The sequence below is a fragment of the Prinia subflava genome, chromosome Z, assembly GCF_021018805.1.
Source record: "Prinia subflava isolate CZ2003 ecotype Zambia chromosome Z, Cam_Psub_1.2, whole genome shotgun sequence".
NCBI lineage: Eukaryota > Metazoa > Chordata > Aves > Passeriformes > Cisticolidae > Prinia > Prinia subflava.
In genome coordinates, this window is record NC_086283.1 from 29,025,450 (window position 1) to 29,039,439 (window position 13,990).

At 43.1% G+C, this 13,990-nt stretch overlaps 1 protein-coding gene across 2 annotated transcripts; it reads left to right on the forward strand.

The window, feature by feature from the left end:
* Nucleotides 1-2,078: 2,078 nt before the first annotated feature.
* Nucleotides 2,079-13,659, forward strand: LOC134563746 (ketosamine-3-kinase-like). Of its 2 annotated transcripts, XM_063421990.1 has the most exons (7): nucleotides 2,079-2,244; nucleotides 5,342-5,493; nucleotides 6,856-6,947; nucleotides 7,423-7,505; nucleotides 7,907-8,029; nucleotides 8,732-8,868; nucleotides 13,131-13,659. In XM_063421990.1, exons 1-7 carry the CDS (start codon nucleotides 2,104-2,106, stop codon nucleotides 13,171-13,173), a joined length of 771 nt encoding a protein of 256 aa, XP_063278060.1. In that variant the 5' UTR covers nucleotides 2,079-2,103; the 3' UTR covers nucleotides 13,174-13,659. The 2 variants fall into 2 exon arrangements, with proteins under 2 accessions (XP_063278060.1, XP_063278059.1); XM_063421989.1 differs by lacking the exon at nucleotides 13,131-13,659 and having other exon boundaries at nucleotides 8,732-10,973.
* Nucleotides 13,660-13,990: the final 331 nt, after the last annotated feature.

Here is a 13,990-nt window from a genome sequence, read left to right on the forward strand (position 1 = left end):
ACTGCCCTGCTCGTTCACATGACAGGTGTTTGAAACTCCAAATCAAAGTTGCCAAAGAGAAACTCAAGCTGTCACAAAAGGATGTCCTAGGAAAAACACAAACTCACAAAACCAGAAGACACCAAATGAAGGTTCATGCCCTCACACTCTGACCCTGGCCTATGTCACAAGCTTGCAAGAAATCGGCGATGGGAGCGGAGCCTCCCGCGGGGGGCCCGGGGCTTGCGGCGCTCACAGCCGCAGGGACCCGCAGGGGCAGGCGGGGACGCGTAGGGACGCGCAGGGACGGCACACGCACAGCCTCGTGAGAATTGCCGGCCTTTATTGGCACCGCCAGCCCCGCACCACGGCCGCGCTCTGCGCGCTCCTCGGGCCGTGAGAGGCCCAGCCCCGCACTCGCTCAGCGCCGGCGGCGGCGTCTGCGGCTGCTGCGGCGGCGCCGGCGGTAGGCGGAGCGGCGCGAGGCCCGGCGCCTCCTGCGCACGCCCCGGCGGCGCGAGCGGCGGCGCCGGCTGCGGCTGCGGCTGCGGCTGCGGCTCCTGCGGGAGCGCCGGCGGTACCGGGCCATGCTGCCGCGGGCGGGCGCGGGACGGCGCGCCCGCTTTTATAGCGGAGCCGCAGCAGCGAGGGACCGGCATCCGCGCTGAGGTCACAGTACTCCGGGGGGCGTCCCTTGTGAGGACAGAGCTTCGCAGACATGACGTTACATGTGAGGTCACAGTGGCCACCTGGACATGCCCTGATACTCTGCAGACTTCTCTGATTTGACACAAACATTCCACAACTTCAGTATCAGAATTGTTAAGATCCTTACGAACTTTTAGGCATGTCGGCTGTGGTCTGTGTAGTTTTTTGCTAGATTGCTAACCTGTTTTGGGCAGAGCTATTGTTTCAAATTCCCTAGTGCTGTGCCAGGAGACAAAGGGATACCATGTGTAATTTCCACTGATGCTCATACTCGACGTCTGCTGACTTGGGTTTTTGGGAAACTAAGCCAAAGTTGTTCAGCCTTCAGACTCCACGCACTTGAGCTGTCTTTGGTGCTGCTTTAACGCGAAGAACATGAAATTCTAAACTACGCAGAAATGTTTAAATGCCTTTATTTTTTCTTTTAGTCTTTCTTTCTTAGTGTAGCTTCAGCTACAGTGAAGGATGGATGCCAGTATCTGCACGACAATCTGTCTTACATTAAGAGACTATTACAGAAATTTGGCCACAGCGAGCTGAGTCCTGGCATCCGTTGTCTGCTTCAGCCAGGACATGTCCATCAGGTATACCTTATTTGTTTGAAATTTTAGGTTCATGCTTGTAAGATTACATATGTCATTACTTAATTAGGTAATTAAACTTAAGTTTAATTACTTAAACTTAATGACTTGTCTTATTTATTTAAGATGATACAAGTTAGCAGCATTTTTTTTTCTATTAAAGAAGTTTCAGCGTTGTAACTTCTGTAGTTGCCTATTATCCTATTTGAAGCTGAGTTTTTTCTGGTTTTTTTTTTTAAGGCTTTATAATAAATTTATCGGTAGAACCTGAGGAGGCAGTGCCTCTACTATGCAGCTGTGCAGATTTTAAGAAAAATATTTTCTCACAATGCTCTTAGGTGCATGGGATAGTGGGGATGTCCTGTGCAGGGCTGCGAGTTGGACTTGATGGTTCTTTTGGGTCACTTCGAAGTCAACATATTATGTGACTCTGTAATTATTTGATTTACCTCTCCTCTCCTCTCCTCTCCTCTCCTCTCCTCTCCTCTCCTCTCCTCTCCTCTCCTCTCCTCTCCTCTCCTCTCCTCTCCTCTCCTCTCCTCTCCTCTCCTCTCCTCTCCTCTCCTCTCCTCTCCTCTCCTCTCCTCTCCTCTCCTCTCCTCTCCTCTCCTCTCCTCTCCTCTCCTCTCCTCTCCTCTCCTCTCCTCTCCTCTCCCTCCGAACCAATTACAAAATCACATAATCCTGAACGGGAGAATTGGCATACCAGGAACGTAGAGAATCTTTTGACAGCAGCGCTCGGCTCCCTCAGCCGCCTCACTTTGCCCGCTCCGTCCCGCCCCGCCCCTTCCCGGCCCGTCCCTGCGCGCCCGTCCCCGCCCCAGCAGTCGCCGCCATGGAGGACGAGCTGAAGCGAGCGCTCGGCACGGCCGTGCTGCGGCCGACCGGGCACACGGGGGCTGGCTGCATCAGCCAGGGCCAGAGCTACGACACGGACCACGGCCGGGTGTTCGTGAAGAGCAGCTCTCGGTCGGAGGTGTGGCGGGGGTGGGGATTGGGGGTGCCGGGGTGGACAGGAGCCGCAATTGGAAGCAGCATTCCGGGCCTGGTGTGGCAGCAGGAGCAGGGCAGTGACCATCCCTGTGCTGGCACTGCTGAGGGACCACCTCGAGTGCTGTGTCCAGTTCTGGGCCACTCACTACAGGGAATCGAGGGGCTGGAGCCTGTCCAGAGAAGGGAACGGAGCTGGGAAAGTGTCTGGAGCACCAGGAGCAGTTGAGGGAGCTGGGAAAGGGGCTCAGCCTGGAGAAAAGGAGGCTCAGGAGGGACCTTCTGGCTCTGCACAACTCCCTGACAGGAGGGGACAGCCGGGGGGGGCGGTCTGCTCCCAGGGAACACGGACAGGAGGAGAGGGAATGGCATCAGGCTGGGCCAGGGGAGGCTGAGGTTGGACATGAGCAGCAATTTCTTCCTGGAAAAGGTTGCTAAGCACTGGAAGGGGCTGCCCTGGTAGATGGTGGAGAACTGGAGGTAGCCAAGGAACCCCTGGACGTGGCACTCAATGCTGTGGTGTGTGTGACAGTGCAGATGGGTCAAAGGTTGGACTTGATGATCTGTGAAGTCTTTTCCAGCGTGGTCGATTCTCTGGTGGAATGATGTGATATCAGTGTTGCTGGTCCAGAACATGCAGTGCCATGATGCGCTGTTGTCATTTACGGAGGGGAGCAGTGGTTTAAAGGTGTCTGCAAGTGCTGTGACAGTGGCTAAGGCAACTCAGTAGGTATAAAATTGTCTGCTGATGGGGTGTGTGCCTTCTGTGGTTTTAACTAAAACTTCTAATTCCCTGCCCACAAGAAAGAGATTTCTCGGTAAGTGATATTTTTTCACAATTGCTCAAGCTTTTCTGCTTTGTCCTTTCAATATCTGGAACATACTGTCGAAGGCAGATACCTGCATTTGGTGGAGACAAGTACAATGCAACTTATTTCTTCAGCATCCTTTGCGAAAATGGAGATCAGGTGGAATTTACTTTAATGATACTATGTACTTGTGTTTGTCACGTAAATAGATTCAGTGGCGGAACAGGAGTCAAAACTTGTATTTGCCCTTCATAGCAGGCAAATGTGTTTGAAAGTATGCGTGCCACTATATCTCTTCCAAATTTCTCAACCATTTCTGATCAAGCTGGGGAGCTGAATCGGGGTGGTAAGATGGGATAATGCAGGAAGGTTATCCTGCTTCACAGAAGAGAGTTTGAATTGGTGTAGCCCTTCCTTAGGACTTTGCTAATTCTGTATTTAGCTGCACGATCAGGCTTGGGGGAAAAAAAAGACCTGGATAGATGTTCTATTCAGCAATTTAATTTTGTATGCTTTTGCCTGTGTGTGGATCTTGAGCGCTGATTAAAGCAAACTTCGTTGAAGTGCTGTAAATGCTATGCTGTGTGTGCAGCAGCTGCTGTGCATTAGCAGTTCTTACTCTGAGCAGCTGGCTTTAGCCAAGTGTGATGCTTAGACAAATACACAGTATTTCCCGTTTTCCTATGGACACAGCTAACTCATGCCATGGTAACTCAGCAGGTCTTCACTCTTGAGGCAAAAGGACAGGCAGAGATGTCTCCCAGAGATGGTCAGAGGGATGGAGCACCATGAGAAGAGGCTAGGAGAGCTGGGATTGTTCAGCCTGCAGAGGAGAACACTCTGTAGAGACATAATTGCACCTTCCAGTGCCTGAAGGGAGCCCACAGAAAAGATGGGGAAAGACCTTTTGCAAGGATCAGGAGTGACAGGGAAAGGGGGGATTGCTTCAAACTGACAGAGAGTAGGTTTAGGTTAGATATTAGGAAGAAATTACTGACTCAGAGAGTGGTGAGGCCCTGGCACAGGGTGCCCAGGGAAGCTGTGGCTGCCCCTGGATCCCTGGCAGTGTCCAAGTATCACTGTGGAGGCCCAACCAGGAAAACAGACTGGGGACACAGATCTGGGTGCATCAACAGCAGCAGGGCAGAAGACTTGCCCTTAGTTTATTTTTCCATTATATATCTGTGGCAAGGTGACCATGGATTGGAGAAGGGTATCGCCACCTCTCCTGTCACATTGGTCCAGGAGGCTGTCATTCAACCTCCCCTTGTCTTGGAGAAAGTATTCATAACATTGCCAATATTTACAAAACATGGTCCTGTGTTTACAATTCACCAGCGTGAGAAACTGCACATTTCTCCTTTAATATGAACGCTCAGCAAACCAGGAAAATTCATGGCAACATCCAAGACCAGGTAGGACAGTGTGACTTGCAGCAGCCTGGCGTAGTGGAAGGTGTCCCTGCCTTGGCAGACGGTGGGACAAGGTGGTGTTCATGGATGTCTTAAGGTCCCTTCCAGCACAAATCATTCTGTGATTGCCTCTAGGCTTTGGAATTTTTAGTTGATGTCTACAGCAAATTGATGTCTAGTGCTGCATGGATCATTACTAAAGGGCTAGCATTCCTTTTCTATTTTATTCATTCTCCTTTCCTGCTTTCGCTTTTATCAGATATGTTAAATGTCCTGTGTGCTCTTTCTGCAACCCCTGCCTGACATTAGAGAAACATTTCTTCATTTGATGAGTGTCACTGATCTCAGAGCAGGACCTCGGGAGAGTAGGTTTTCCTTGGTGTAGGTAACAGGTCCCAAATTCAGAATGTCTTCCAAGCAAATGCAGATGGTGGTGGCTTGGGTTGTGCGAGTGTGATAAGAGGCATTTTGGTGCTACAGTTGATTCCTACCCACACCCTTCCCCCATGAGGTAAAACGTTCCGGTGAAAGCACTGGAACACAAGTCCGATGGGACACAGCTGAAGGAGCTCCTACTTATCTCTTAGCAGTTTGCATTCCTTCAGTTGCAAACAGACTTTCTAAATTATAAAGCATTCTAGAACCTAAGTCATTTTCACTCATTTTATGAAGTGAAATTACTGTGAGTGTAGAGTTACTGTCAAGTCTGATGGTGTGGTTCTGTCTGTACCTTGTGTGTGAATAAACATTTCCTCCAACCTTTCTGTGTAGGTTTTACAAAAGCAGTTGGTTTTGTGGAATTGCTTTTTTTACCTATGACTGATGCTCGTAGACAGTAACACTTTCCCTTAATATCTGACAGGCCAGAAGAATGTTTGAGGGAGAAATGGCAAGTCTGGAAGCCATCTGGAAAACACAGGTGATAAAAGTGCCCAAACCTATCAAAGTTATAGACCTGCCTGGGGGCAGTACTGCGTTTGCGATGGAACATTTGGAAATGAGGGGCTTGAACAGGTAAAACAGTGTTATCTTTGCCTCCTTTAACCAGAAATTTTGGCTGTTATGATAAATTACGTGTTTCATAGGGGAAACCTGTTTATTTTTTTTCTAAAGCGAGTCGAGACAATATGGGAAATCACACAGCAGAGAGCTGTATAAAACACTTCATAATGCCTCACCTAGCAAATTGATCATACATCCCAATGTGAGCCTGGGTTTTGATTAGTTTTGGGTTTATTTGCTTAGGTAGTTGGTGATTTTTACAGTAAGGTTTCTTTTCACAGAAAGGAAAATGAGCAGCCTGATCACCTGTTTTGTGTCCTTGCCCTCTATAAAAGAACCAATACATTATTGGTTGGCATGATTGTGCAGAGGCATTTCCTCAAATCAGTTCATCTTGATTACAGTATTTTCAGCTCTTACCATCATTTTGATAGTTTCAAACTTTTGACCCCTCTCTGTGATGAGCACTTAATATGATGAATTCTTCTGTCTGATTCTGTTAGGGAGGTGATCATGACCAGTTTCTCATCTTTCTCCCTGAACTTCTGCAACCAGTTTAAAGTCTTGTCCCATGTCCTGTTTGTTGTTAGAGTTTCTAATTCATGAAGAGCCCTCAGTGAGTCCTAAGAGAAAGGACAGAGATGTTGCTGTTTTGGGGTCAAAAATGGTACCTTTGGCATGCAGATTTCCTGTGTTAACAGGAACAAATTGAAGAAATAATTTTGCCTTAAATGACAGTGCCTTGAGAACAGGGAAAGTTGAGAAAGGTCAAAGACAGGAAAAGGAATGTAATTTTGTTAACATGGGGGGCAACTGGTTGTGATATCTGTTTGTAATTACTACATGACTCTTCTGAACTGTGCAGAGGATGAGATTTTATTAAAAATCAATGATAAACTCGGCCCCTGTGACTCTCTCATCATCTAGGCATATTAGACAAAACAGCTGGAAGCAGCACTAGAAAGAAAAGGATCAGCCTTGTTTGGTTCTATTTCCCAAACACAGTTTACCAGAGTTAAAAAAAAGGCATAATGTGTTGTGCATGTTTTCTTACATATATCTTACTGAAAGTCCTTACAGAAGTGATATCACAAAGAAGTTAGAATTGATAGTTTCTCATTGTTATTAAATTTATGCTTGCTGCTCACTTTCAGTAGTTGTCTCAGAAACAGCCAAGTAAGTATATTTTGGGTTAATCTGAAGTCTTGATAGGAAGACAAAGTGTTTGTAACTGGAATACACTGAAAAATTACTTTGTTACAGGTGTAGAACTGCTTTTACTTACTTGATAAATCTGTTCAAGTAACTCCTGGAATATCAAGACCTGGTGTGTTTATGTGTCAGTGGTACTCAGGTTACTTTTTTGTTTCTTAGACATTCAGCACTGCTTGGAACTCAGCTGGCTGATCTTCACCTTCATAACCAGAAACTTGGAGAGAAGCTGAAGAGAGAAGGGAGCACAGTTGGTACAGTACACAGCTGTTGGCAAATTTAACCCAGTTGCTAATAATCTACAAAGCAGTTAAAATTTTTAAGTAGACTTTTGCTGCTTCAGGACAAGTTAATCTTCCCCTGAAGACAGCACAAGAATAGGTTTGGATGAAACAGACCCAGGCAGGGATTCTTTTTGCTTTTGTTTACTCTGTTTGAGTCTATGTAAGCAAAACACTCAGTTTTGATCCCTGAGAGCCCAAACCACAGTTTCTACAAGGACATGGTATCAAAGGAGATACCAGAATCTCAAAATACAATTTTGAAGAATAGAATATAGCTGCTTTACATCAAACTTTGAATTTGAAAAACAATCACACCGTAACCATAAAAAGAACATTAATTTTTTTTATTCACAGTAGAAGCAGTATTGCTTAGTTTTAAAGGTTCATTTGTGTCATGGATGCTCAGTATTTTATCGTTGTTGAATTTTTGTGTTTGGTTTGAAAGGTAAAGGTCAAGGGCAAATGGAAGTCCAGTTTGTGGATCAGTTTGGCTTTCATACAGTTACCTGCTGTGGTTATCTTCCACAGGTAGGTTGTACTTTATTAGACTGATAGAATTTTAAATTTATCTTGTTTTCTCTTCAGTGACACAGAGGATCAAAATTATCATAATGGAAATAAATGAATTTTTTTGGAGCCATGAAAATAAAAAAACATGTTTCAGCCTGCTAAGGAAGGTAGTGCTTTGGACAGCACTTCAGACTGCTTTGGATACTGATAGCTTTTGAATTTCTTGGACTTTAATCACTGAGAGAAAGCTTTTCCCCTAATTTAATGTTTTAAGATAACATTCAATTAAATTACAGCATTTACTGTCCTGGATGGTACCAGCACAAAGGCTGTGTGATCCTCAAAAGTTTTATTTGGAAAAGAAGAAAATCTGCCTGTTTTGTGGTGTAGAACTGACATCTGCAGTCCTGTTCCTTCAGGTGAATGATTGGCAGAGTGACTGGGTGACCTTCTTTGCCAGACAAAGGATCCAGCCCCAGATGGACATGGTCGAAAAGGAATCAGGTGACAGAGAAGCAAGAGAACTTTGGGCACAGCTTCAGGTAGGAGCAATTCCCTCAGTTCTCGTTACTGGGACAGCTGGGTATACTTAAATTTTATTTTCTTAAATCCAAGTTCCAATTTTGTTGGTTTGCACCAGGTTGGTAAGAGACTCCAGGTTTTAGGGATTAAAATGCCCTCATTCTAAGGTATAATGGCATTTGCCACATCACCCTATGCTAACATTCCAAAGTGAATTCCAAAGTGCCAGATACCACCTTGCCTTACTGTTTGGGAAATACTGGATGCAGTTTGTGTTCTCATTCTCTGTAACATGTTTCTGATGAGAAATGTACACAAGCAGTTCTGTCCTGCATGTTGTCTGTTCATTTGCTGTTTGCACCTGATTAAGTGACTGCAGTGCTGGCTCTTCGGGTCCTACTTTTTGGAAATTTGGTGAGACATCCTTGAGCTTTCTAATAAGGAAGTGTTAGTTATTGTTGTTATTAACCCTGGTCAATACCTGAGTTTCAAGGTTTTTTATTTTCTTGCCAAAAAAGATTTTTGATGAATAGATGGCTATTCTGCTGCTGCCTTTTATGAAAAATAAGATTCTTCTGGATGTACTCAGCATCTCTGTTGACCAAGTCCTATGGCTTTTCAAATGCAGGGTTTTAATATCTGCTTCAAGTATGCAGATAAACATCTACATTTTAAAGTGAATGATTTTAGTAATTTACATATCTTGCTTTTCTCCCCTGCAGCTGAAGATACCCAGTTTTTTCTGTGATGTTGAAATCATTCCTGCTCTCCTGCACGGGGATCTCTGGGGAGGAAATGTAGCTGAGGATGATTCTGGTCCGATTATCTTCGATCCGGCTTCTTTCTATGGCCATGCAGAGTACGAGCTTGCAATAGCTGGGATGTTTGGTGGCTTCAGCAGTTCTTTTTATTCTGCTTATCATGGTAAAATTCCCAAAGCTGCAGGATTTGAGAAACGCCTGAAGCTTTATCAGCTGTTCCACTACATGAACCACTGGAACCACTTTGGTTCAGGATACAGAGGGTCTTCTTTAAATATTATGAGAAATCTTGTAAAGTAACTTGCTGCTTAAGCCGAATACTTCCCATGTTGTTTGGAGAGGCCCATACTTGGTGGTGCAGCTGCAGGAGTAGTATTGTTAAAAACAATTGAGAGACCTATGAGACCCTTGACCTTGTTAAAGACCTAGAACCCGCGACTTCTGCTGAATACCAAGTGTAAAACAGTCATCTCTTTTTCGCTGGGGATAGCTCCACAAGGGAAAAATCTAAGGAAGGAGTTTATTCATTTGCACAGTGAATAAAGGCCTCAGTGTCCAGAAAGCATGTGAGACTGTGCAGGGTAGTACAAATAAACACTGAGGAGATACCTAAAAGAAGTTGCTTTGCAGCATTTTGCTGTGTCTTCCTCCCTCTTTCAGCTCTTCATGTCCAGTTGTGTGCATGAGAGCAATGTTAACAACAGAGCTTGAAAGTCAGCAGGAAAATTACGTAACAGGAACTGTTGGAAGGGATTTGGATTTGCCAATAATTTTCACAGAATCAGAGTGCGTGAGGTGGGAGAGATCACAGAATGTCAGCTAGACCAACCTCCCTGCCTAAGCAGATTGCACAGGATTGGGTCCAGAGGCTTTTAAAGACTTCCAGGGCTTTGCTGATTGACTCCATTGGATGCAGGCTGTTGGTGCCTCCGGGAATGCTTGTAGGCTGTTCTGTGCTTTCTGGTCAGTGGACTTTTATCCACGGCAATTTTGCTTCCACCAGAACTAGTTTCTTCCTTTTTTGTGTAACACTTTTGTCCAGTAGTGTGCATTCTTAGAGAACTTTCCAGATAAGACACTTTTCATGTACACACCTTGTGGAGGTGTATTCTCTAGTGAAATAAAATCTGCACATGCTTCACATGTGTGACTAAAGTCACTCAAAATCCACCTAATCATGAAATGACATCAGCAGGAAACTTTGTGTTTTCCACACATCAAAGAAAACCATGAAAATATAACTTAAAGGGGGAGGGAGGTCAGGAGAGACTCCTTCTGGGATGGCTCACAGGCTGTAACCCTCTGCTTTTCCACAGGAGTTCCTGTCAGGTAATTTTATTCCAAGGGGATAGAACTGCTTGTGCTTTCTGATACCAGTGTGTTTAACAATAGTTTATCAACCTTATTCTGGTTGATAAGGTTGATAAACTACTGTTCACAAGGATCAGTAAAACATAATGTTTTATGTCACTAGGACCATGAATGTCCCCAGTGTCAAGGCTGCTCCATTTGTACATCTCTGCTTGTGAGAGTTCTAGTGCAGACTTAAAGTGCTGCACTGTACACTCTAAAATACCATCTCTGAAGGTCTCCCAGGCACTCAAACAGGCTAAGGAGGGGAGGATGTAGGCACCTCTGGGCTCACTACATCTCTGCATAACCTGGAAAGCAAGGGAGTCTTCCTTTCCTAAACTCTCACATGACAGTCCCAACTAAATGCATGCTGTATCTGCTGTGGTAAGAGATGTGAAACCGAAGGAAGCTAACTCAAAGAACAGCACTTCACTGGTGTCAGAAGTCCTTGATGATAGTTCCACAGAGTGTGGCCTTTGCCTGCAAGGAGTTAATACTGAAATTGTACTCTTTTTGATGTAGGCTAGTGGTGGTGCTTCTGTGCAAGCCTGCCAGGTAGGTGAGAGAGATGCATGATTGTAGCATGCACTTTGAGTGTTGGGGAATGACTTTTTTTAACTAAAACTGCTTTGCACGTGATATTGCCAGATTACCCAGGGTTTTATAGTTGCTAGTTTGGCAGTTACTTCCCCAAACTGGAAACAAGTTTGGAGAAGACTGGTATTTGCTACAACTTTCCTTAATTCTAGTACTTTTCTCACTGGCTGTTTGACTTTTGCTGCACAAGATCTGCTTGGTAGAATAGGTTTTACTTCTATCTTGTTGCCTGAATAAAAAGTTTCCCAGTTGATTATTGTTGTCACTGTCACTGTGAATTAAAACCTTACATCTTGGTTTATTCTTGGGGAATTACTTGCTCTGACCTGTTAAAGATCCTTACTTTGTTAGATAAATTACGATCATTGGAGGTGTTTCTGGGAATGTGCATGGTCAGGGATTGGTTTGGAGCAGTGTGTCACTGAGGAAAACTTGAACATGTTCATTACAGTTCAAGTCAAAAGGTTAATTTTCCTAAAATACATAAATACTCCTCATTATGAGCATGGGAAAATGAATATGAAAGCAGATTTTCTGTCAGTTTCAGTTATGAGATAAAGTTACTGATAAACAGCAAGTCTTCAGAGATGACCTTTTCCTAATAGAACTGAATTAAAATATTTTTGTGATTGAAGAAAAGTTGTGTTTATGCAAATTATGCAGATAGAAACAATTGTGTTTAGAGTTTTAATGTAAGCATATAATGCTCAATTTTTCAAAGCTGTTTTTTGCTGTTAGTAAGATCAGAAGGGGTGTAGAGAGGCAGACAAATGGAATGTAGCAGGAATCTCTGCTGTACCATGTGTCCCTTGGCTCTGAGCCCTTCTTAGGCTGCAGCGGCCTGGAATAGCTGCCTGCAGATGCAAATGTTGCCCTCCAGTGCTGGTTTTCCTCCTGCTTCTCATCTTCAGTGCTCTTCCAGAATAGATCTGGTGGTTGAAACAGCTGCTCCGCTCTTCTAGCAGAAATCAGAGCAGATGAGAGGTGCTACAGAATTAGAATGTGACAAAAAACTTTAGGGAAAAAATGCATTTCTGGTAACTAAGCCACACTACAATCAGAGCAGTTTATTATTTTTTCTTTGTAAATATTCAGTTACTTTTAATTTGTTTTTATTTGAGATTTTGTTTGTGTGGGAGGTTGGTTTTTTTTCCCTTAAAAATTAAACAGAAAAATTAATTAGGGTTGCTTTCAGTATGCAGATATAAGGCTCTCAATTTCTCGTCATCATTTTGTTGCCAAACCTTTATTCCTTTCCCCATGTGCTCCACTGCAATCCAGGGTATGATTCTTTCTTTTCAGCAGCTGGAGAGCCATCTAACCAATAATGTTATCTTTATAGAGACATTAGAAAAACAAGTACTATAGGATCTGTGTTATAATAACGTGTTTTAAAGGCTCAAAACTTTTTACCTGAGAGCGTCAGTAGACTTTGCAAGTACACCGTATGGTGTTTAAATTTATGTTTTTAAATTCAGCATCATTGCAAAAATGGGTTTTAAATCTTTTTCTTCCAATCCTCTGCACAACAAGCACTACGATTCATTTACAGCTAAATACTGTTGAAAATTATTGTCCTGATCTTCACCACTGCCACTGATACAATGTAAATTACAGTCAAGAGTTCTGACTGGAAACACAAAAATCTCCCAGCCAAAATCACAGGAAGGAGAATGAGATTTATTGGTTTCCAGAAAAACACCTGGTTTGCATAGAAGATATTGCTCCTTTAAATAAAAGGTAAATTAGCATAATCCTTTCAGTTCTGTACATTTCTGATGTTCCACAGGAGCTTTAATTATTCCCAGAAACTGGCTGCATCCAAGCTTGACTTAATGTTGTGCCTATTTTCTCAACATTGTTTAGTGTAAATACTTCTCTTCCCTTTTTGCAGTCATAGCCTCAGAGCAGACCTTTGCTGCTCAGTCAGTTGTCGCTTTATCTTCTGTTTCACCAGCTCCTACAAACAAATCAGAACAGAATTTTTAGATGATGTAGCACTAAGGACACACAGGCAGTACTTTTTCAGGACCAACATTAACATTCATGATCACCTTGACTGTAGAAATGATGAAAAGAATTGTTTTCTTGAAAGGAAATAATAAAAAATGGAGATTCTTTGCTCTGGATGAGCGCTGTATGGAGTGCTGTGTGTGTGTTCAGTACTACACCCTCAGAGCACCTACTACAGTGTGGGGTTATCTGTGCTATTGACTTTTGATAGTCTAAGCTTTAATAAACAGCGTTTTAAATCCTACATTCTAGTTCATGTGTTTCTGACAGGGATGACAAAGGACCAGCAAAACACATGCCTTCCACAAAAATGTAAAAGCTACAAAATATGTTAGAACATTTCAGGTCCAGCAGTAATTCTTTGTTTTGTGCATGTTGTTTTTGTTTTTTTTTTCAGCACCCTGAGTTTTCTACTGTTAAGATTACAAAAATATGAGTGATTCTAATGGAAAACAGCAACTCAAGACAAGTGTGGCTAAGACAGATGGGCAGTCATTTATTTCATCATGGTGGAGTCGTATCTTGTTGGAAACATGCTAGAAGAAATTTTGCAAGTCTTTGACATGTAATCTAATGTAAATTCATCAATACCTATTGCTCAACCAGAATACTTGGTGGAAAGACTCATTGGTCTTTCCACCATCACAACTTCAGTGTGAGCAAATACTGAGAAATGCTTCAGAGTAAGCAGATGTACAATTTTTTATATAAATTGTTGAACATTCCCTTTGTTTCCTTGGAGTTACATGAACCTATGAAGAGATTTGTACAAGTACAGAAAGATGCTTTACTTCATTTGAAATAGCTCATTTTACAAAATCAATGATGCCTTCTTTTTCTGGCATAGTCTGCAAGTTTTAACTACACCTACTGCCAGTACTGCCATTGTTTATAGCAACAAAGCCTGCAAGCATTTGTTTTTGTGACTAATTTAATAATCTTTTTGTGTTTTAACCTATTTTCTCCACTGACAGAAATGAAGTTCCAGCAAGACAAATGCTTGCAGTAGTATCAGCTCTAAGCAGCCCAGTGGCTCTTACAGCAGTGCCATTATTTTGCATTTTTAGTTCTGAAATTGTTTTCCCATGTTACAAATAGTTATACAAATTTTTACTTTAGCTCTAATACTTAAAGGTTCAGCAATGAGCAGAAAGATCATTTTACTGATCCTAAAAGCATGTAAGTGGAAGAATTGTACAAGGTAAATTAGTGAAGAACAAAGTTTTGTGTGTGGATGAATTGCTTGAAAGCTTTTCT